This window comes from Lycorma delicatula, chromosome 7 (assembly GCF_047948215.1).
Source record: "Lycorma delicatula isolate Av1 chromosome 7, ASM4794821v1, whole genome shotgun sequence".
In the NCBI taxonomy this organism is placed as follows: domain Eukaryota; kingdom Metazoa; phylum Arthropoda; class Insecta; order Hemiptera; family Fulgoridae; genus Lycorma; species Lycorma delicatula.
In genome coordinates, this window is record NC_134461.1 from 144,016,006 (window position 1) to 144,032,086 (window position 16,081).

At 29.3% G+C, this 16,081-nt stretch overlaps 1 protein-coding gene across 4 annotated transcripts in view; it reads right to left on the bottom strand.

Annotated features, from left to right (window-relative positions):
- The window catches only part of LOC142327690 (folylpolyglutamate synthase, mitochondrial-like), a 48,351-nt gene that overhangs the window by 28,463 nt on the left and 3,807 nt on the right, over window positions 1–16,081 (bottom strand). For all 4 annotated transcript variants that reach the window (XM_075370940.1, XM_075370938.1, XM_075370937.1 and 1 more), the window contains exons 3-6: window positions 13,744–13,993; window positions 10,121–10,257; window positions 2,535–2,718; window positions 1,676–1,820 (exon numbers count right to left, since the gene is read on the bottom strand). In XM_075370940.1, the coding sequence (XP_075227055.1) occupies window positions 1,676–1,820; window positions 2,535–2,718; window positions 10,121–10,257; window positions 13,744–13,993 (716 nt within the window). The remainder of the gene's footprint in view (window positions 1–1,675; window positions 1,821–2,534; window positions 2,719–10,120; window positions 10,258–13,743; window positions 13,994–16,081) is intronic.

The window sequence follows — 16,081 nt, forward strand, 5'->3', positions numbered from 1 at the left end:
AATAGAGAATTCAAACATCATTTTATAGTTATATTCTCATGTTTATGCAACATCTATTTATGTAATCTTCCATTTTATAAGCAGAACACGGTATAGTATAATTATAGAAAACATACACAACTAATTTAAAATAATATTCCTAAATGTTATGAGCCAAATGAAAATGTTGTAAAATAAATTTCACAAGAAAATTTATTGCAGTACAATTAAGTATGCTTAAAGTTAAGATATTTTATTATATAATCTACACTCAATCTTTATTTACAATCACATTTAAATTGACAGCATAGATGAATGCAGAGAAGTTTAATGGATTCAGATTAAGGTTTCTTGACTCAAAATACATTTTTTTTTTATACGTAAAACAATCAAATACAAGCCGACTTTTTTCTTCACGACCTATGTACAAACATGAGTAGGTTGGCGTAGAGGAATATTAACAATGGAGAATGGAGGTGACGAACGCTTCAGCTGCCTAGGCATTCATATGTTTCTGGTAGAAGCATTATGTCAGAGCCAGAAGTTCCATCACCAGTTGCATGATGTACTTTTGTGAAGTTTCTCCCAAATGAACATCAAATTCTAAAAGTTTTGACTGCACTTCATTCACTGTTCAGTGATATGATGATGATGATATATATATACCCAGTCTACAACTGTACCAGCAAATTTAGAGGGAGTGAAGCTGTAGTACACTGTTCAAGGACAAGTAGTGTGATGGATAATAACATGAGATCAATCTGTGACCTCGTTAGATGATTGGAAACTTATGATGAAATTGCTTTGGAAGTGGATATCAGTCTCAGAGATGCCTATTCTATTACCACAAAGCACCTTGGGTTCTACCAAGTCTGTGCAAGGTGGGTTCCAAGATTTTGATCAACGTCAAAACAGGGCTAACAGAAAATTTTCTGAAGGCTCCTAAATTGATTTTGGCGAGAGGAAAAATAATCTTTTACATCGACTTTTCTAATGTGATGAGACACAGATTGATCAATCACCATCCAAGTGCTGCAGCATTTTTGGAAAAAAATTAATGCAAGCAATCAAATCAACATCTTCTGAAAAATTAAAATTTTATAAGTGTAAAAAGTTAAGTCCTTATAAGATTCAACAGTTCACTAATATTCAATGCTAATGCATGTTTAAAAACAAAACGTTTTGGACTGCGAGTTATGGCAGTTCAACCTCTACCAATGTTTTCTGGTATTGTAACATGTTTTGCTGCTCCTTTGTTTTAAACTTAATGATGACACGGTTTCCTCAAACTTTTTAACCCACAGGTTAATTGCATGAAACCATGATGTGGAATGTTCAGTATTCCACATCATGGTTTTCATTCCACAATCATTGATTGTGAAATAACTTTCATACAGCTGCCACAGCACCATTTTTATAAAAAGGATTTTAACGTAAAGCACAATGCGCACTTGACCACTGTTCCATGTTTACTCAATGGCATTAAATGACTGACAATAAATCATCAAGTTCACACCCTCACTCAAACATCAACAAATGAATAATCAGACTTTTAAATTTTCTTACTTGTCTGATATGTCTGTACGTAATGAAAAAACCAACCAAATTTTCCAAAAGCGAAAATGAAAAACTTAACCAAGAAAGTTTGGTCAAATAATTATTCTGAATAAAAATAACATAACAAAAAAAAACTTACGTTTTTTACATTTTGCTAACCAAGCATATGCTAACTGAAGCCCAAGAGAAGCATTTATTTCATGAATAGTTCCAGACAAATTTAAATCTCCCAATTTATGACTCCATTCATATTTCTCAAATGGTGGAGCTTCAAAAAGTTTACACTTGAAAAAAAAAACATTCATTTTTACAATTATAATTAAGAAAAACAACTATTTTAACTAGAATAAATAGCTTCTTAACATATGTACATAGAATGAACTCTACTTATCCCTACAACCTCCTGAATATCACAACAGATAGAGAATTATTTTCTCTAACTTATCTTATTATTGTATATTTTAAAATAGTGTGCTAATAAACCATGAATAATGTAAAATAAACAAAATCTAGTGTGAATAAAATAAGAACAGGATGCAACTCAGAATTTATAACTTCAAGCACATTTGATTTTGAGATAGATCAATTATGAGTTTTAAGACAGTATAAATTTACTTCTAAGGAGCATCATTTTAAGCACAATTCTTCAACTGATACACTGTATGACATAAGATTTGTAGTTCACACAAGCTTTCAACAAACCGACATTCATAAAAACCACCACACAACCAAGAAGCCAGTTAAAAGTCAACATGTTCTTAGTTTTTGCCTTATATTTACATAAATCTACAACAATATTTAAAAAAAATTTATTTTTAAACAAAAATATATTTAAAAAATAAAAGTCATGCAATAAAAAAATAAGAAACAATATGAATACAAATTCGTTCATGAATATAGATGACTTAGTTTAGAAACTACAAGGTCGAATAAAAATTCCTTTATAAATAAAAATAAATTCAGTAAGCATGACTTTATGATGTAATGTAAATACCTGCCTGCTTCTCATTAGCACGTTCATATAAAACTTTTAATGCTGATGGCGGCTGATTATGCGCAGTAATTGAAATTGATCCTTTTTTCATAATTCCAGCTTTTTGCCAAGCTATTTTTTCAACTGTATCACCTAACAATTTCATATGATCCAAACCTAATGATGAAATTCCAACAACTGGCGTATGCCTAAAAGTAAATTGAAACATGATTATGAATTATAATGCTTAATTACAAAACTCAATAAAAAAAGTATTTTTTGTGTATCTGGATTTGTACATGGTCATTTTAACTAATTTTGGGGTGCTGAATTGAAAACTGTTATCAAAATTTGTGTAGTACACCAAGTGTTTTTTATATACACAATTTATTTACCTATTTACCAACAAATGCATAATCACTGTTAAATCAATATTTAAAAAAAAAGATTATTTATATGTATTCATTTAAAATGTATTTAAATCAACTTAATTTTTATTTATTCACAGATAAATTGAAATATATTAATACAATCTTCAATCAGGTAGATGGGAAAAATTGTGCAGACAGGCAAAATTTGGAATCTGTAAGACAAATTGTTAGGGATGTAGGATGTAGGGGGTATACCGAAATGAAACAACTGACATTAGACAGGGAATCTTGGAGAACTGCATCAAACCAGTCAAATGACTGAAAACCAAAAAAAAAAAATTTGTAGTCAGCACCCCCAAATTAAAGTGAGAAGAAATGTGTAACATGTTAGATACAAATTTTGTATTGACTAATGTTGTTATACAGAGTGAGCACCATAAAACCAAACCCATAACTTAACCTGTAGAATCGGTAAGTTATGTTGAAATGAAATTTTATATGGATAAATTAAATAAGAAAAACATAAAACTTAATTTTAAATATTGCATTTATTTACCTTATTGTTACAAAAGATATTCAAAATGACCTCCTTGGGCATCAATGCACTTTTGCGCTTGACTGATTAGTCGTCCAACACAAAATGTTGTTGTCAATTGCAACGATTTCTCATTGAATGTTCACCTTCAGTTCATCAATATTGTGGGGATTAGATGCGTAAACTCTCTCCTTTAAGTAGCCCCAAAGGAAAAAATCACAAGTAGACAACTCTGGGGAACGTGGAGGCCACCGTTCTCTACTGACAGCTCGTTCAACTGTGAAAGCTGCATGAATGTGATTCAGTGAAACATTTGATATGTGATACATTGCTCCATCTCGAATACAAGTTGTATTCTTTTTCATTATCAGTTAATTGCGCATAGAATTCTTCAAAAATTGTGAGGTAAACTTGTATATTAACAGTACAGTCAAAAAACATTGGTCTTACTATATGATTACCGTAAACAGCACACCAAACTCCAATTTTCTCATAGTGAAGTGACATTCAAATATCTCATGAGGATTCCTCACCATTCAATACTTGGTGTTCTGCAAATTAATATGGCTGGATAAATGAAACTATGCCTCGTCTGACATGAAGTACGATATCGGATCTATCTGTCCAACAATATTTTTGAGAAGCCAGTTGCAATAATCAAGTCATTTCGGTTTGTCTGCTCTTTCAGTTGTTGCATGATTGTAACGTGGTATGGTTTCAATTTTAATCCATGAAGAATTTTATGACAAGATGTGTATTTAACACCAGATTGTTGGGATAACTTGCATAGTGATTTTTTTGGTCTGGCTGTAACAACCCTTTCAATATAAGCAATAGCCTCTGTGGACTCCTAATGGAAGGTTGCCTGCCTATTTCATTTTGCATTTGAAACCAAACCTATTGTATGCTATTTTTTAACTAAATCGTGTACGCTACTCTTCGCTGGGATACAGACATTCAGAAATTTTTCTACGAATACTTGACATGATTCTTCAAATGATCCAGAATAAATACAGGCCTCAACTATAACAATCCTCTCCTGGATTAAATAAGGCATTTTACACAAACACAACTGCACTCACAATAGTGCACTGCAACAAAACGTATACTGCACTGACACGTAACCACCTTACAAACAGCAGCAACAATCAGTAGTAACATATACATCCACTAGTCATGCTAGTTGTGTGAGAGTCTTTCATAAATAGTGTTGGATAACAGTTTCATTATGGGTTCGGATTTATGTTGCTCACCCTGTAATAGAAAAGGAAAACAGAGCACACTAAATTATACCCACTGTGTAAGTAAAAATGAAATAGCTGCTTTACTGACAATGTATCACAATAAAAAACAATACAAATATGTTAATTTATGTTATGTACTAATATAAATGTATCTTTTGCTCTTACTGCAGTAATTATAAAACAAACAATATAAGTTTTAATTATAAGCATTAAGATTCTTACAAGGAGCTTATCCTTTCTGTAGAAAGACACAATAAACTCTTAACAAATGTAGAATAAACATAATAACAGCTAGAGAGACTTGTTCTTGATTTATGCAAAAAAGAGCATACATCGACTCTTAATTTACTTGCTTATTTCATGAATTACTGCAACCTAAATAAATCTATTTTTTGATTACAAAAATTCTTCCTACAAAAACCCAAACACTTCTTTTGTCAAAGAATGGCAGTAATTACAGAAAAACAGTAATCACAAAAAAGCAGCTATTATAAACAGCTACAATCCTTTTCAGCATTATAAAGTGATTTTTTTTTTAAGATAAGAAAATTTATGATAAAACCAGATACAGAATTATTTAATAATAGATGATGATTTTACATGAACATAAAATCAAAATGACTATTTAAATACTAAAAATACCAATTTATATTCATAACAAGACAGTAAAAAAATTCCTCTTAAAACTTGTTTTCAAATTCTCAAACATAACACAACTTCAGACAAAACATGATGACCTTGATAAGTTGATTGTAAAAGTGAACAGAACTGGAAATAATTATCATGTCAACTAACAATGCTTTATACATAGCTTTAGCTAATTTCAAAACTTTTCTGTATAGCTTGCTTGTTCACTAGTGATATTTTAGATATTTAAGACAATACAAACTACATTTTTCTGATAGAATAAAAAATCTTTTCCTATTTACTGTCCTTTTTCATTGTAAATTATTATATTAATATAATACGTTTCCTAATTGATTGTACTTTCAACTAATATTATATAATTTGAATACTTCAAATAAAATCACTTCTATGGTTTGTTTATACAAAATAAATTTTTGTTCAATAAGATTTTTGTTCATACAGATAGCAGAACGAAAGATATTTACAGAAAGTTGTTATTTAGTTGCCATTCACACCTAAATTAGTTTTCTATGATAATCAAAATTAATTATTTAAAATTGTTATTTAATAATTCATGTCAATTTTGGTTTGCTTCATATACATTACATACATATGTATCTTGCATTACTCAAAAATGATAAGCCATAGGATGATGAAATTTTGAATTTAGAACTGCTGTAACATCAACTTGTGCACCTCCCATTTTGACTGCAATTGTCTGAACCAAAAGTGTCCAAAAAAGCCCAAAATCCAAAAATATTTGGATTTTGACTTTTTCTCAACTGCAGTAATAGCCCGCATTGAGAGCTTTTCAACGATATATCATAACCAGTAAAAATAAGTATTTTTACTAGTTCCAGAGTTACAGCCAAATAAAATTTTAATTAATGAAATATTTGGATCTTAGGAAAAGATATATGGTTTGAATCAGACTTCATCCCATCTCTCTTTTTTTTACTTTTTTATTTTAATTTAACTATAGTGATTTACTAATAATTATTAACCTCTCATTGTAAAAAATGTTTTACTATGAATAATAATTCAATAACAAAAAAAAAAAATGAAAAAATATCAGAAGTTTTTAATGAATTAAGATTTTATGTACTTTTCATTTAAAAAAAAAAAATGTGTAAATTACATTTACACATTTTTACAACAGGCATACAAGGCAGTCATGTGTTGTCCACATCAAATTTGTTAAAACTAGCATTTATACTTCAATTATGAACTAGTAACTGTCTCCTCTTAAACATATTTTAATAACGTTTTACTGTGCGTGTGTGCATGCGTGTATGTAACTATCAATCAAATAAAGTACAGTTACTGCATTTTGTTTTTTTTTAAGTTCCACTAAGGTTTTTGCAGTGTACATTCCATTGCAAAAATTAATTTTATAATAAAAAATAAAATTAGTCAATTGTTAATAGAGATACTCCCAGTCAATGAGCAATTTACAAACCAATCAATCTATACTATTCTATAATTAGGAAGAGGGTTTTCTTTTGTTCGGGATAAAAAAAACTGCCCGATCTATCTATAATGAATTTTTAAACCATATTACATCTGCAATGTCAGTAACTGTAGCTATAGAATTAATATTGCAACAAGATATTAATCAATAACCTTTTTATTCTTAACATTCATGTTTATTATCACCCCACTTATTTATATAATACAATCTAATTTCCAATTTACAAAAAACATTCCTTGTATATGTCACCGATAGAAAAAAAAAATCAAGTGTTTTATGGTTATTTTTCCTTTTTATTGGCTCATTTATGGTCTGTATTTACTTTCGTAAAAGTTTTTTTAGCATTTTTTGGATGTAGTTTTGCATATTTATATACCACTAAAGAGATTTTTTCAAAAAGCATAAAATAAGTTAATATTAAGCATGTCGCCTAATAATAATAAATATGATTTTTTATTTTGAAAGTTAACAATTTTTTTTTTACTTTATTCTAATAAAATAAGCAGCTATTTGTATCCAATCACATTAATAACTTACACAACTTTTTAATTAGATGTAAATTGTGTCAAATGTCACGTTTTGTTTTATAATAACATTGAAGAAACACAAGCACAAAATTAAGGAATGTTATAATAATAAATATAATGTACATACTACTAAAATTTATCATTTTATCTCAAATATAATGAGCTAAAAGTTTATTGGAAATTAAAATTGAATTTTCACTGATTTTTTTTTAAAAAGTCACCACAGACCCTAAAAAAATTTCTTGCCAGTTCTAGGTGATAACATTGTCATAATACAGTAGTAAAAAAGTTTTTTTTTATATGAGGAACTTGTAACAAAATTTTATTTTAGAAACAAAAAAATAAGCTAAGAGAGGAATCTACCACATCTACACCTGCATTTAAATTTTGGAGCAATAATATATTTTGTAGCATAATTCTATAAAAATAAATATATACAATATTTGGAAATAAAACATGACTGAACAAGGAACAAATAATTTCCTATAAATCAAAACCTAGACCACCATTTTGATAACCAGTTCATATTCCTAAGAGAAAAAGTTTTTATTTTATGTAAATAATAATTCTCATTAAAAAATAGATAACAACCATGTTTCTTAAACGTGACATAACGATAAGAATTAAGTGCAAATAATGTGATAAATGAATGTTCTCTTTCAACACTTTTCTTATTCATAATTCAAAAAAATGAAAAGATATTAGATAAGCATCTTTATAATACAACAAACATTATTTGCAAGATTACCTTTTCTACTACTTATCAATATTTAATCAAATGTTAGATTAAAAAAAAAAATACACCATTACAATAATAAATAATGTACGAGATAACAATTTTTATGTACATAGGAAAAATTAATCAGAAAATAGGTCTTGGGAAAGGCTGTTCGTATTCAGATATAATTAATTTGTTTAATTCCTTAAAAATATTAAATAAAAAATTTATTATGACCAGCTCAAAAAAATATTGTAATTTTTTATAATAACAAATGTTACAAGTTCCATTTTTTTAGTTTATCTACATGAAATATTCACTTATTTGTTTGTAACCTATCCATCTGCATCTTATTAAAGTATAAAAAACATCTTACTAAGTTATAGGCCAGCATGAACAAGGGTTGTTTGGAAGTCCTTGACACAACAAAAAAAATCACCTTGCAATGCATTTAGACCAATGACTTTGCAACTTTTGAACATCGTCAATATGTTGTAATTTGTCCCACTCTGCAAAATAACCATTTGCCTCATATCTGGCCTTATCATTTGAACTGTATCTGCATCCAGCAAGCCATTTCTTAGGCTATGGGAAGAGGAATTCATCACTGAGCTTTATCTGGCAAATACAGCATATCTGAAAGCACTTCGAAGCATAAATATGGAATTTTGCACCAACCACCTGAGACATGTATGTAGGTGCATTAACATGGTGAAACACACTTTATTTTTGGCAGATGTGGACATTTAACCTAAATAGCATCCTTAAATTGTCCAGTAGTGAAGCATAATATTCCCCAGTGATGGTCCTACCATTTGCCAGGTAGTTCATGAGCACCATACCATAAAAATTCCAAAAAAAAAACCATACCCATGACTTTTCCTGCAAATGAAACGTTTTCTTTGTCACACCTTCACCTGCCCACTGTTTAGATTGCTGTTTGTTCTCTAACATATAACAGTGAATCTTTGTTTCATCTACTGTTATAAAATTTCAAATAAACTCAATGGAATTGCATTTGAATAAGATGTTTACATTGTCAGAAAACTTCTGAAAATATAATATCGATGGTATTGTGTGTTTTTATGATGATTTCATAAGTTGTAGCAGTTTTCAGATGTCCATGTGATCAACATCTTGAATGGATGGATATAAGATCACATTTAAATTCAGCAGTCCACTTTTTTACCACCAAAAATGAAAGGGTAGAATCCTTTAAAAAGGAGTAAAAGTGGAGTTTAAAACAAATAACTTTACACCAGCTCAAACTTCAATTTTATCTACATTTCAGAAAATGCCAAACTTGCTCACTTTACTCGCCATAAACAACCATCTAAATGCATGCATCTGAAACTTTGAGCGTGCCACCTAAAAAAATCATACTCTACAAATACCATTTACATTTATTCATAATTGTACCATCTCTCCATCAGGCCAAGAACTTTCCAAATGACCCTACACAAGCAGAAATCACAAAATTCATGCCAAAAATTACCTTTTCACTGTTTTGGCTTTTTATACTAATGAAAATTAGTGTAAATTGCAATAATTTCAAAAATTTCTAATTCAGCATGGTAACTTTAAATACCCGATACCATTAAAGTTTAGAGTTATGATCTCAAAAGTTGTGGAGAGATAGGAACCAAGTCATATCTTAGGTCATTTTCTGAGAAAGTTCAGCAATATATGAACTTTTAGTAAGTAAATTTTTAGTACTTTAGATTTTATGACCAATCAAAAAAAAAAAGTTGATATAGTGAACAGGCCAAAAGTTTACTTTAATACTTTATAAGCAGATCAGAAATGTTTCAGTTTTATTATTACATTCAGAATCCCAAACTCAAAAATAAACTTTCCGCAATTTAATTTTTTCTAAAGTGTATTCTAACCCAAAAGTTAAGATACTTTTTAAAATTTTAAGTATTATACGTAATTATATGTTAATAAGTATACAATCAAACATATCACTATTTTGAAAATGAAGACATTTCAAGACTATCAATTATTAGACACAGGTGATCAAAATTTTAAGCGATTTCTAAAAATGAATTTTTGGGTAAATACAACAGCAATTAATTATTCATGAACCACTCATAAAACCAAAACTAACATACCTACCTAAACATATTGGTAGCATCATTTTCACCACCAATACCAACTTCAATTATTGCAACATCTACTTTTTCAGCAAGAAAAACCTTAATAGCCATCACAGTCAGAAATGAAAAATAAAATGGCATAGAACTAGATTCATCCTGCAACACAAATAGAATTTAAGATCTATTTTTTATAATAATAAAAAAACTTCCATTTTGGAAGGCATTAATGACATTTTTACCTTATGCATAATACCTACTCATACATAAGAACAACACCAAATGTAAACTCTGTTACAGCTCTTCTTCTATTGATGAAAAACATAAATAAATTGATAAATAAGTTTAGAAGAGAATATACCAAAGCAAATAAAATTACAGAACATACCATCTCAAGATTGTTTTTTTGAGATGGAAGAATATAGCACTACTGAGATCTATCAACAAAAAATATACTATTATACTATTACTATCTCTTCACCAAAACAGTGTTATAAGTGACAGTGCTGTGAAAGAATGATGACAGAGACTGAATGTTCACTTAAGTATCAGAAAAATTCCAAGCAGGTACGAAACCAAAAAATGATGTCTACAGTATTTAGCAATTACAATAGAATTTTTCTAAGTATTCATAAAACCTGTTACCACCAATATCAGAAGTTTACTGTGAAATGTAAAAAGGGCAACATTTGCGTTTATGGGTCCAAACCAAAAGTCCCTGAGTCAGTTCATAAACCTTTTTTAGATAACAACAGATCCTGGCGAACCTAACACATATACAGTCATATACAAAATTAACAATGGGGAAGATGGAATTAAATAAAATTAGTAGGAGGGTGGGTGGTTGAGAAAGGATAATTTACTCACAGACAAATCACAATAGTACAAGAAAAACCTACCAGAGGAATGCTCAAGGTTCCTGCAGGAGGCAACCGTAATACCATCCACAGCTCCTGAGAAAATTAGGAAATTTTTACCAGTGTTTTAAGTAACATATTGTAAATTTGTAAACTACAAAAACTTCTTCACTATCATATTTCTTTACTATCATTCCATGGGAATTTTATCTGGATATAAAGATTTGATAATTCATTATTTTCAATAAAACTCTTACTACAAATTAAATTTATATTTTATTATCTATTACAGTCCTAGATATCTGTAACCCATTAAACCATAATCTAAAGATTGCAAATACATACAATATTACTAAAATTGTTATCTCTGTAGTTATGCTAATAAATACAGTGTAATCAACTAAAAGTTTTAGTTTGCTAAACTTTTAATTAGCCTATCCAGCATTTTAAAAGTTTTTTAGCTAATCCTATTCCATCTTGAGAATGAAATATCCCTAATAATGTTATACACTAACACACTAAGAAAGAATTTTTTTTAAGGTGAGATTATTTTGATCACCAAAAGAAAATTAATCACTGTAATAGATTATCAAATCCAGAATCATTAAACAGACATGTTTGTTTAATTATTAATATTACCTGTGATTTATTTTTAAAATTTATCAGAATATTACACTAATAAATTAAGATAAAATATGCCCATTTATTGACAAAATCTGAATTACTGTTGATAAAAAATGAATGTCATAAATTTCATAACTGTAGTTAATATAAATATAGTCCTACTTAATACTAAAAAAAATCTTATCTAAATATGTGTTCAATACACACAATCTGATAACACTGTTACTAAAAAAAACTAAAGATTCTGTTCATATTCAAATTACAAATATTTAAGGAAGAATATTTAGAGAATTAATTTGATAGAGCAATTTAATGAATTTGTTATTTAAAATTATAATGGATTACGTGTAATTATTATTGCCAATTAAATTATATTTAATCCAGTAAATTATAACACTTGTTTCTAGGTATTAGAAAAATTGTTTTAAGATAGGCGTCTGCTCACCAATCTATAATATATTAACTGCAGTAATTTATATACTAAAGAAAGAAAAAAAAATTCAACCATAGTTGATTCTCAGCAAAAAGACCAAACCAAGAAGGCCCTAATTGTAAAATGTCCAAGGTAACCATCTTAAAAGAGATTGAAAGTTTGCAATAATGTTAATAAAGCAAGATTATAAAAAATGATGTTTCGAATGCAGTGTATTGATTATGTATTGGATGCAGAAGGCTATTACTTATACAAGAAATAATTGGTACATTCATACTAATTATATAAGAAACATTTGGTGTGAGCAGATGCATGCGTGCGTGCACATGTACATACACACATACACAGAGAGAGAGAGAGAAAGGGGGGGCTACAAACTGTATTCCAATAACAAGTGTAATCATTACAATCCCTTTACAGAAAAAATAGTAGTCGCTGAACTTCATTGAAAACTTGTTTCTGTTTGTGGCAAAAATGTGAAGATGATAGTGCCACAAATGCATTCAACATCATAAAAAAAATCAGAAACCTTAATATCTTCATAAATAATTATGATAAATGTCTTCTATGACTAGATAGGGTTGCTTATCAACACCCTGCTGCAAGAAAACATCATAAATGCTTATAATTACTATGAGACCATGGAAAAGTTGTTATCAAACATTATAATGTAAACAACAAGAAATAATGACAAAAGGACTTTGCCTAATCCACAGTAAGGCTCACACATAGTAAGGCTTGCTTTTTAGGCAATCCAGACCTCATATCAAGAAACTTATCATCACATGTTTATGAACTTTGAAATAAAATTTCACTGGAAAAATCTGTTCATGATAGTTTGATGCAAAGTAATAATATAGTTACGGAAAAATGCAGAATTTTACAAGAGTTAAATAAATCATTCCCAAGTGTTTTAAAAATATTTTCTGCCCTTTGCATCTTTCCTTTCCAAATATTTCCCAAATTATATTCAATTAACAATTTTAATCATGTGACTTTCAGCCAAAAACTCTTTATAACAAAATATTTAAACCACATTTGAGTGGATGGTAAATTATTTTAAAACTTAACTTATTATTTTGATTTACTCTATTGATAAATTAAATATAAGATTATAAAAATTGAAATATATGTAACTGAATTTTAATATTTATTAAATTAAACATGTATTTAATAAATGAAATTTCCTACATCTGAAGAATGTTAAACAAGAGGGATGATTGTTTTAAACTATTATTAGATTGTTTTAAACTAAGATTAGAAGAGAAGATCTATTAGAGTAAAAATCTGCAAGGGTGAGAAAATAAAATCTAATAAAAGATTACAATTACGTTGTTAAAATCAATTGTTTTTCGCTTAACGCTTTTAATGTCAAGAATGTGTTAAATGCTTGAATAAGAACACCAATTTTATAGAACAGTTGTTTGTAAAAAAAAATTTTAAAACATTAGAATTACACAGGAGTATGTTTACTATCTCGATTGTTGAAGTACAGTGAAAAATGTAAAAGCAGATATCTAGAGAGATATCTGAAAAGACTTAATAGAGATAACAAAAAAAGAGAAAGTGAAAAATAATTTTGATAAGAAAGTAACCAATATAAAAAAATGTAAGTTTCAAAAACTACAACAAAGTGAATTAAAAACTAAAAAATGTATTTTTAAATACTGTAAAATCATTAAAAAAAAAAGAATCCCCAACTATTATTAATAGTTAACCTTTATAATTTACTCTGTTTGCTTCCAGTGTCTTGTAGACATCCCAAAAATAAACAGCAAAATCTGATTCAGACATCGGTTGTCCATTTATTCTTATTCTTTCACGAACAGCTACTAAATGTGGTGATGAATAGAATCCAGTCTTATAACCACAATGTCTTAATAACGACTCACAATATGCACAGGTTGATCCTTTACCTTTAGTACCAGAAACATGGATAACTGATAATTGTGAATCTAACTGATCTTGAGTGATTCCAATTCTGAAAATAAAATAAACAAAATGAAATATTTAATAACAATAAAATTAATTTTAAATTTTGGCAAATAAATGTTATTGTTCTGATGTATTGATCTTTTTATCATAAAAACTAATAAATTACACATACAGTACATGTACCAATAAATATAAAGAATCGAGATATAAATTGCATTCAAAGATGTTCCTCCACAGTGAGGTTTCTGCACTTGCTTCTCATGTTCACTGACTTCTACAAATAATCATGTATGTGTATACCGTCATTTCCTAACATCTGCTATATTGTCTTGTACAAATTATGTTTTTTTAGATTTATGAGTGAGGAGTATTTAAAAATATTAATCATCAAAGAAACATATGCTCTCAATGAACCATGTTTACAAATCTGTGATAAGTATAGGATTCTAATCATGAAAAATTGTAGCAGAATTTTTTCAGACATTCCTACATCATACAATGATGCTGTGCATTTATTACATTAACTTCAAGGCACAGAACTCCATCTCAGAAAACTTGAGAACTGACCAACCCAGGATTTTTATCAGGATATACTTTTCAACATTCCTGAATATGTATGTTCTTCAAAATTAATATAAAAATCAAAAGTCACCATATGAAAGTCTTTCAAATATAAACAGGAGTTTTGTCGTGCGAACTGAAGAACAGAGAATGTGTTGGGGTGCTGTAAATAGTTAATTGTGTGTAGGGGAGCAACTGGCGAGCCAACCCATATGTCATGTTCCCTTATTAGTTGCAGAATGTCTGAGCAGGAGATAACATCATCTGCTATACAAAAATTATAATCCAATTCTCACCAAGAAAGGTGTCAAATACTCTGAAATTTTTATTCAACTTCCGGCACAGTACAGAGATAATACCATATTATAGGCTCAATGGAGTGGCCAAAAAAGTTTTAAGTGGCTGTGATGCAGTAAAGAATTAAAGTCACGAGCGTTGTCCATAGACCAGTGTCAATAATGGCAACATTCAGGCCATTCATGAGCTTGTGGAAAATGACCATCACATAACTATTGCTGAAATTGCTTCAGAAGTGGAATTAAGTGTTGGTAGTGTGCATACAATGTTGTCAGATGCTCTTGGGAACAGCAGTGTCAGCAAGGTGGGTTCCACATCTCACAAAAAGACAAATAAATGTCTGAAAGACATACGTCAACAGCTTCTGAATCGCTTTGAGGAAGGAGAAACATTTTTGGACCATATTGTAACCTGCGACAAAACATGGGTCCACTACTACACTCTGGAAAGCAAGAGAAATATAGAATGAAGGAAAATATGGAGTGGGGAGGGGGCACCAATGAATTCAGGAAATGCTAGTTAACTGGAAAAGCTCTGGCATCTGTGTTTTGGGATTCAAAAGGTGTGCTACTGATTGATTTCCTGCATGAACAAAGGATGGTAAATTTGGCATACTAATGCCAGTTATTGGATGACGTCAGGGCTGCTTATTGCAACAAATTGCACTAGCAACTGATTTCCAATGTCCTCCTTCTTCACTACACATGGCCAGATACAGCAGCTAAGACTCACTAAAATTCATTGGAACCTTGACCATACAATCCAAATTTGTATGGATCTTTGATTTGTATTTGATCTTTCCACATCTTTGGTTTGCTGAAAGAAGCTTTAGGAGGGGAAAGATTCAAAGACGATGCCACAGTCAAGCAATATCTGTGCAATTGGTTGTTGGAGCAGCCATCTTGTTTTTTGGGAGGGGATCATGAAGCTAACTAAACGGTGGTACAAAATGTATTTCTGTTGAAGGAAACTATGTAGAAAAATAAGATAATTTATTTTTAATTTTATCTAACAACAGTAAATCTATGTAAACAAATTCTGGTTTATATTTGAAGGACAGTCATAAGAACAGCTAACATAACCATAAGAAAAAATACAATTTTCTTACAAGATATTAATTGTTCAAGAATGACGCCAACATATCACACTAAAATGATTTAATATTCTGAATGTTTTAATATCTCATTAAATCATATAGTACTGAAATGCAAAATAAAAATTTTATAAGTTTATTTGGTAGACTGGTTTTAAAACTCATACAAAGTATACAAACTAA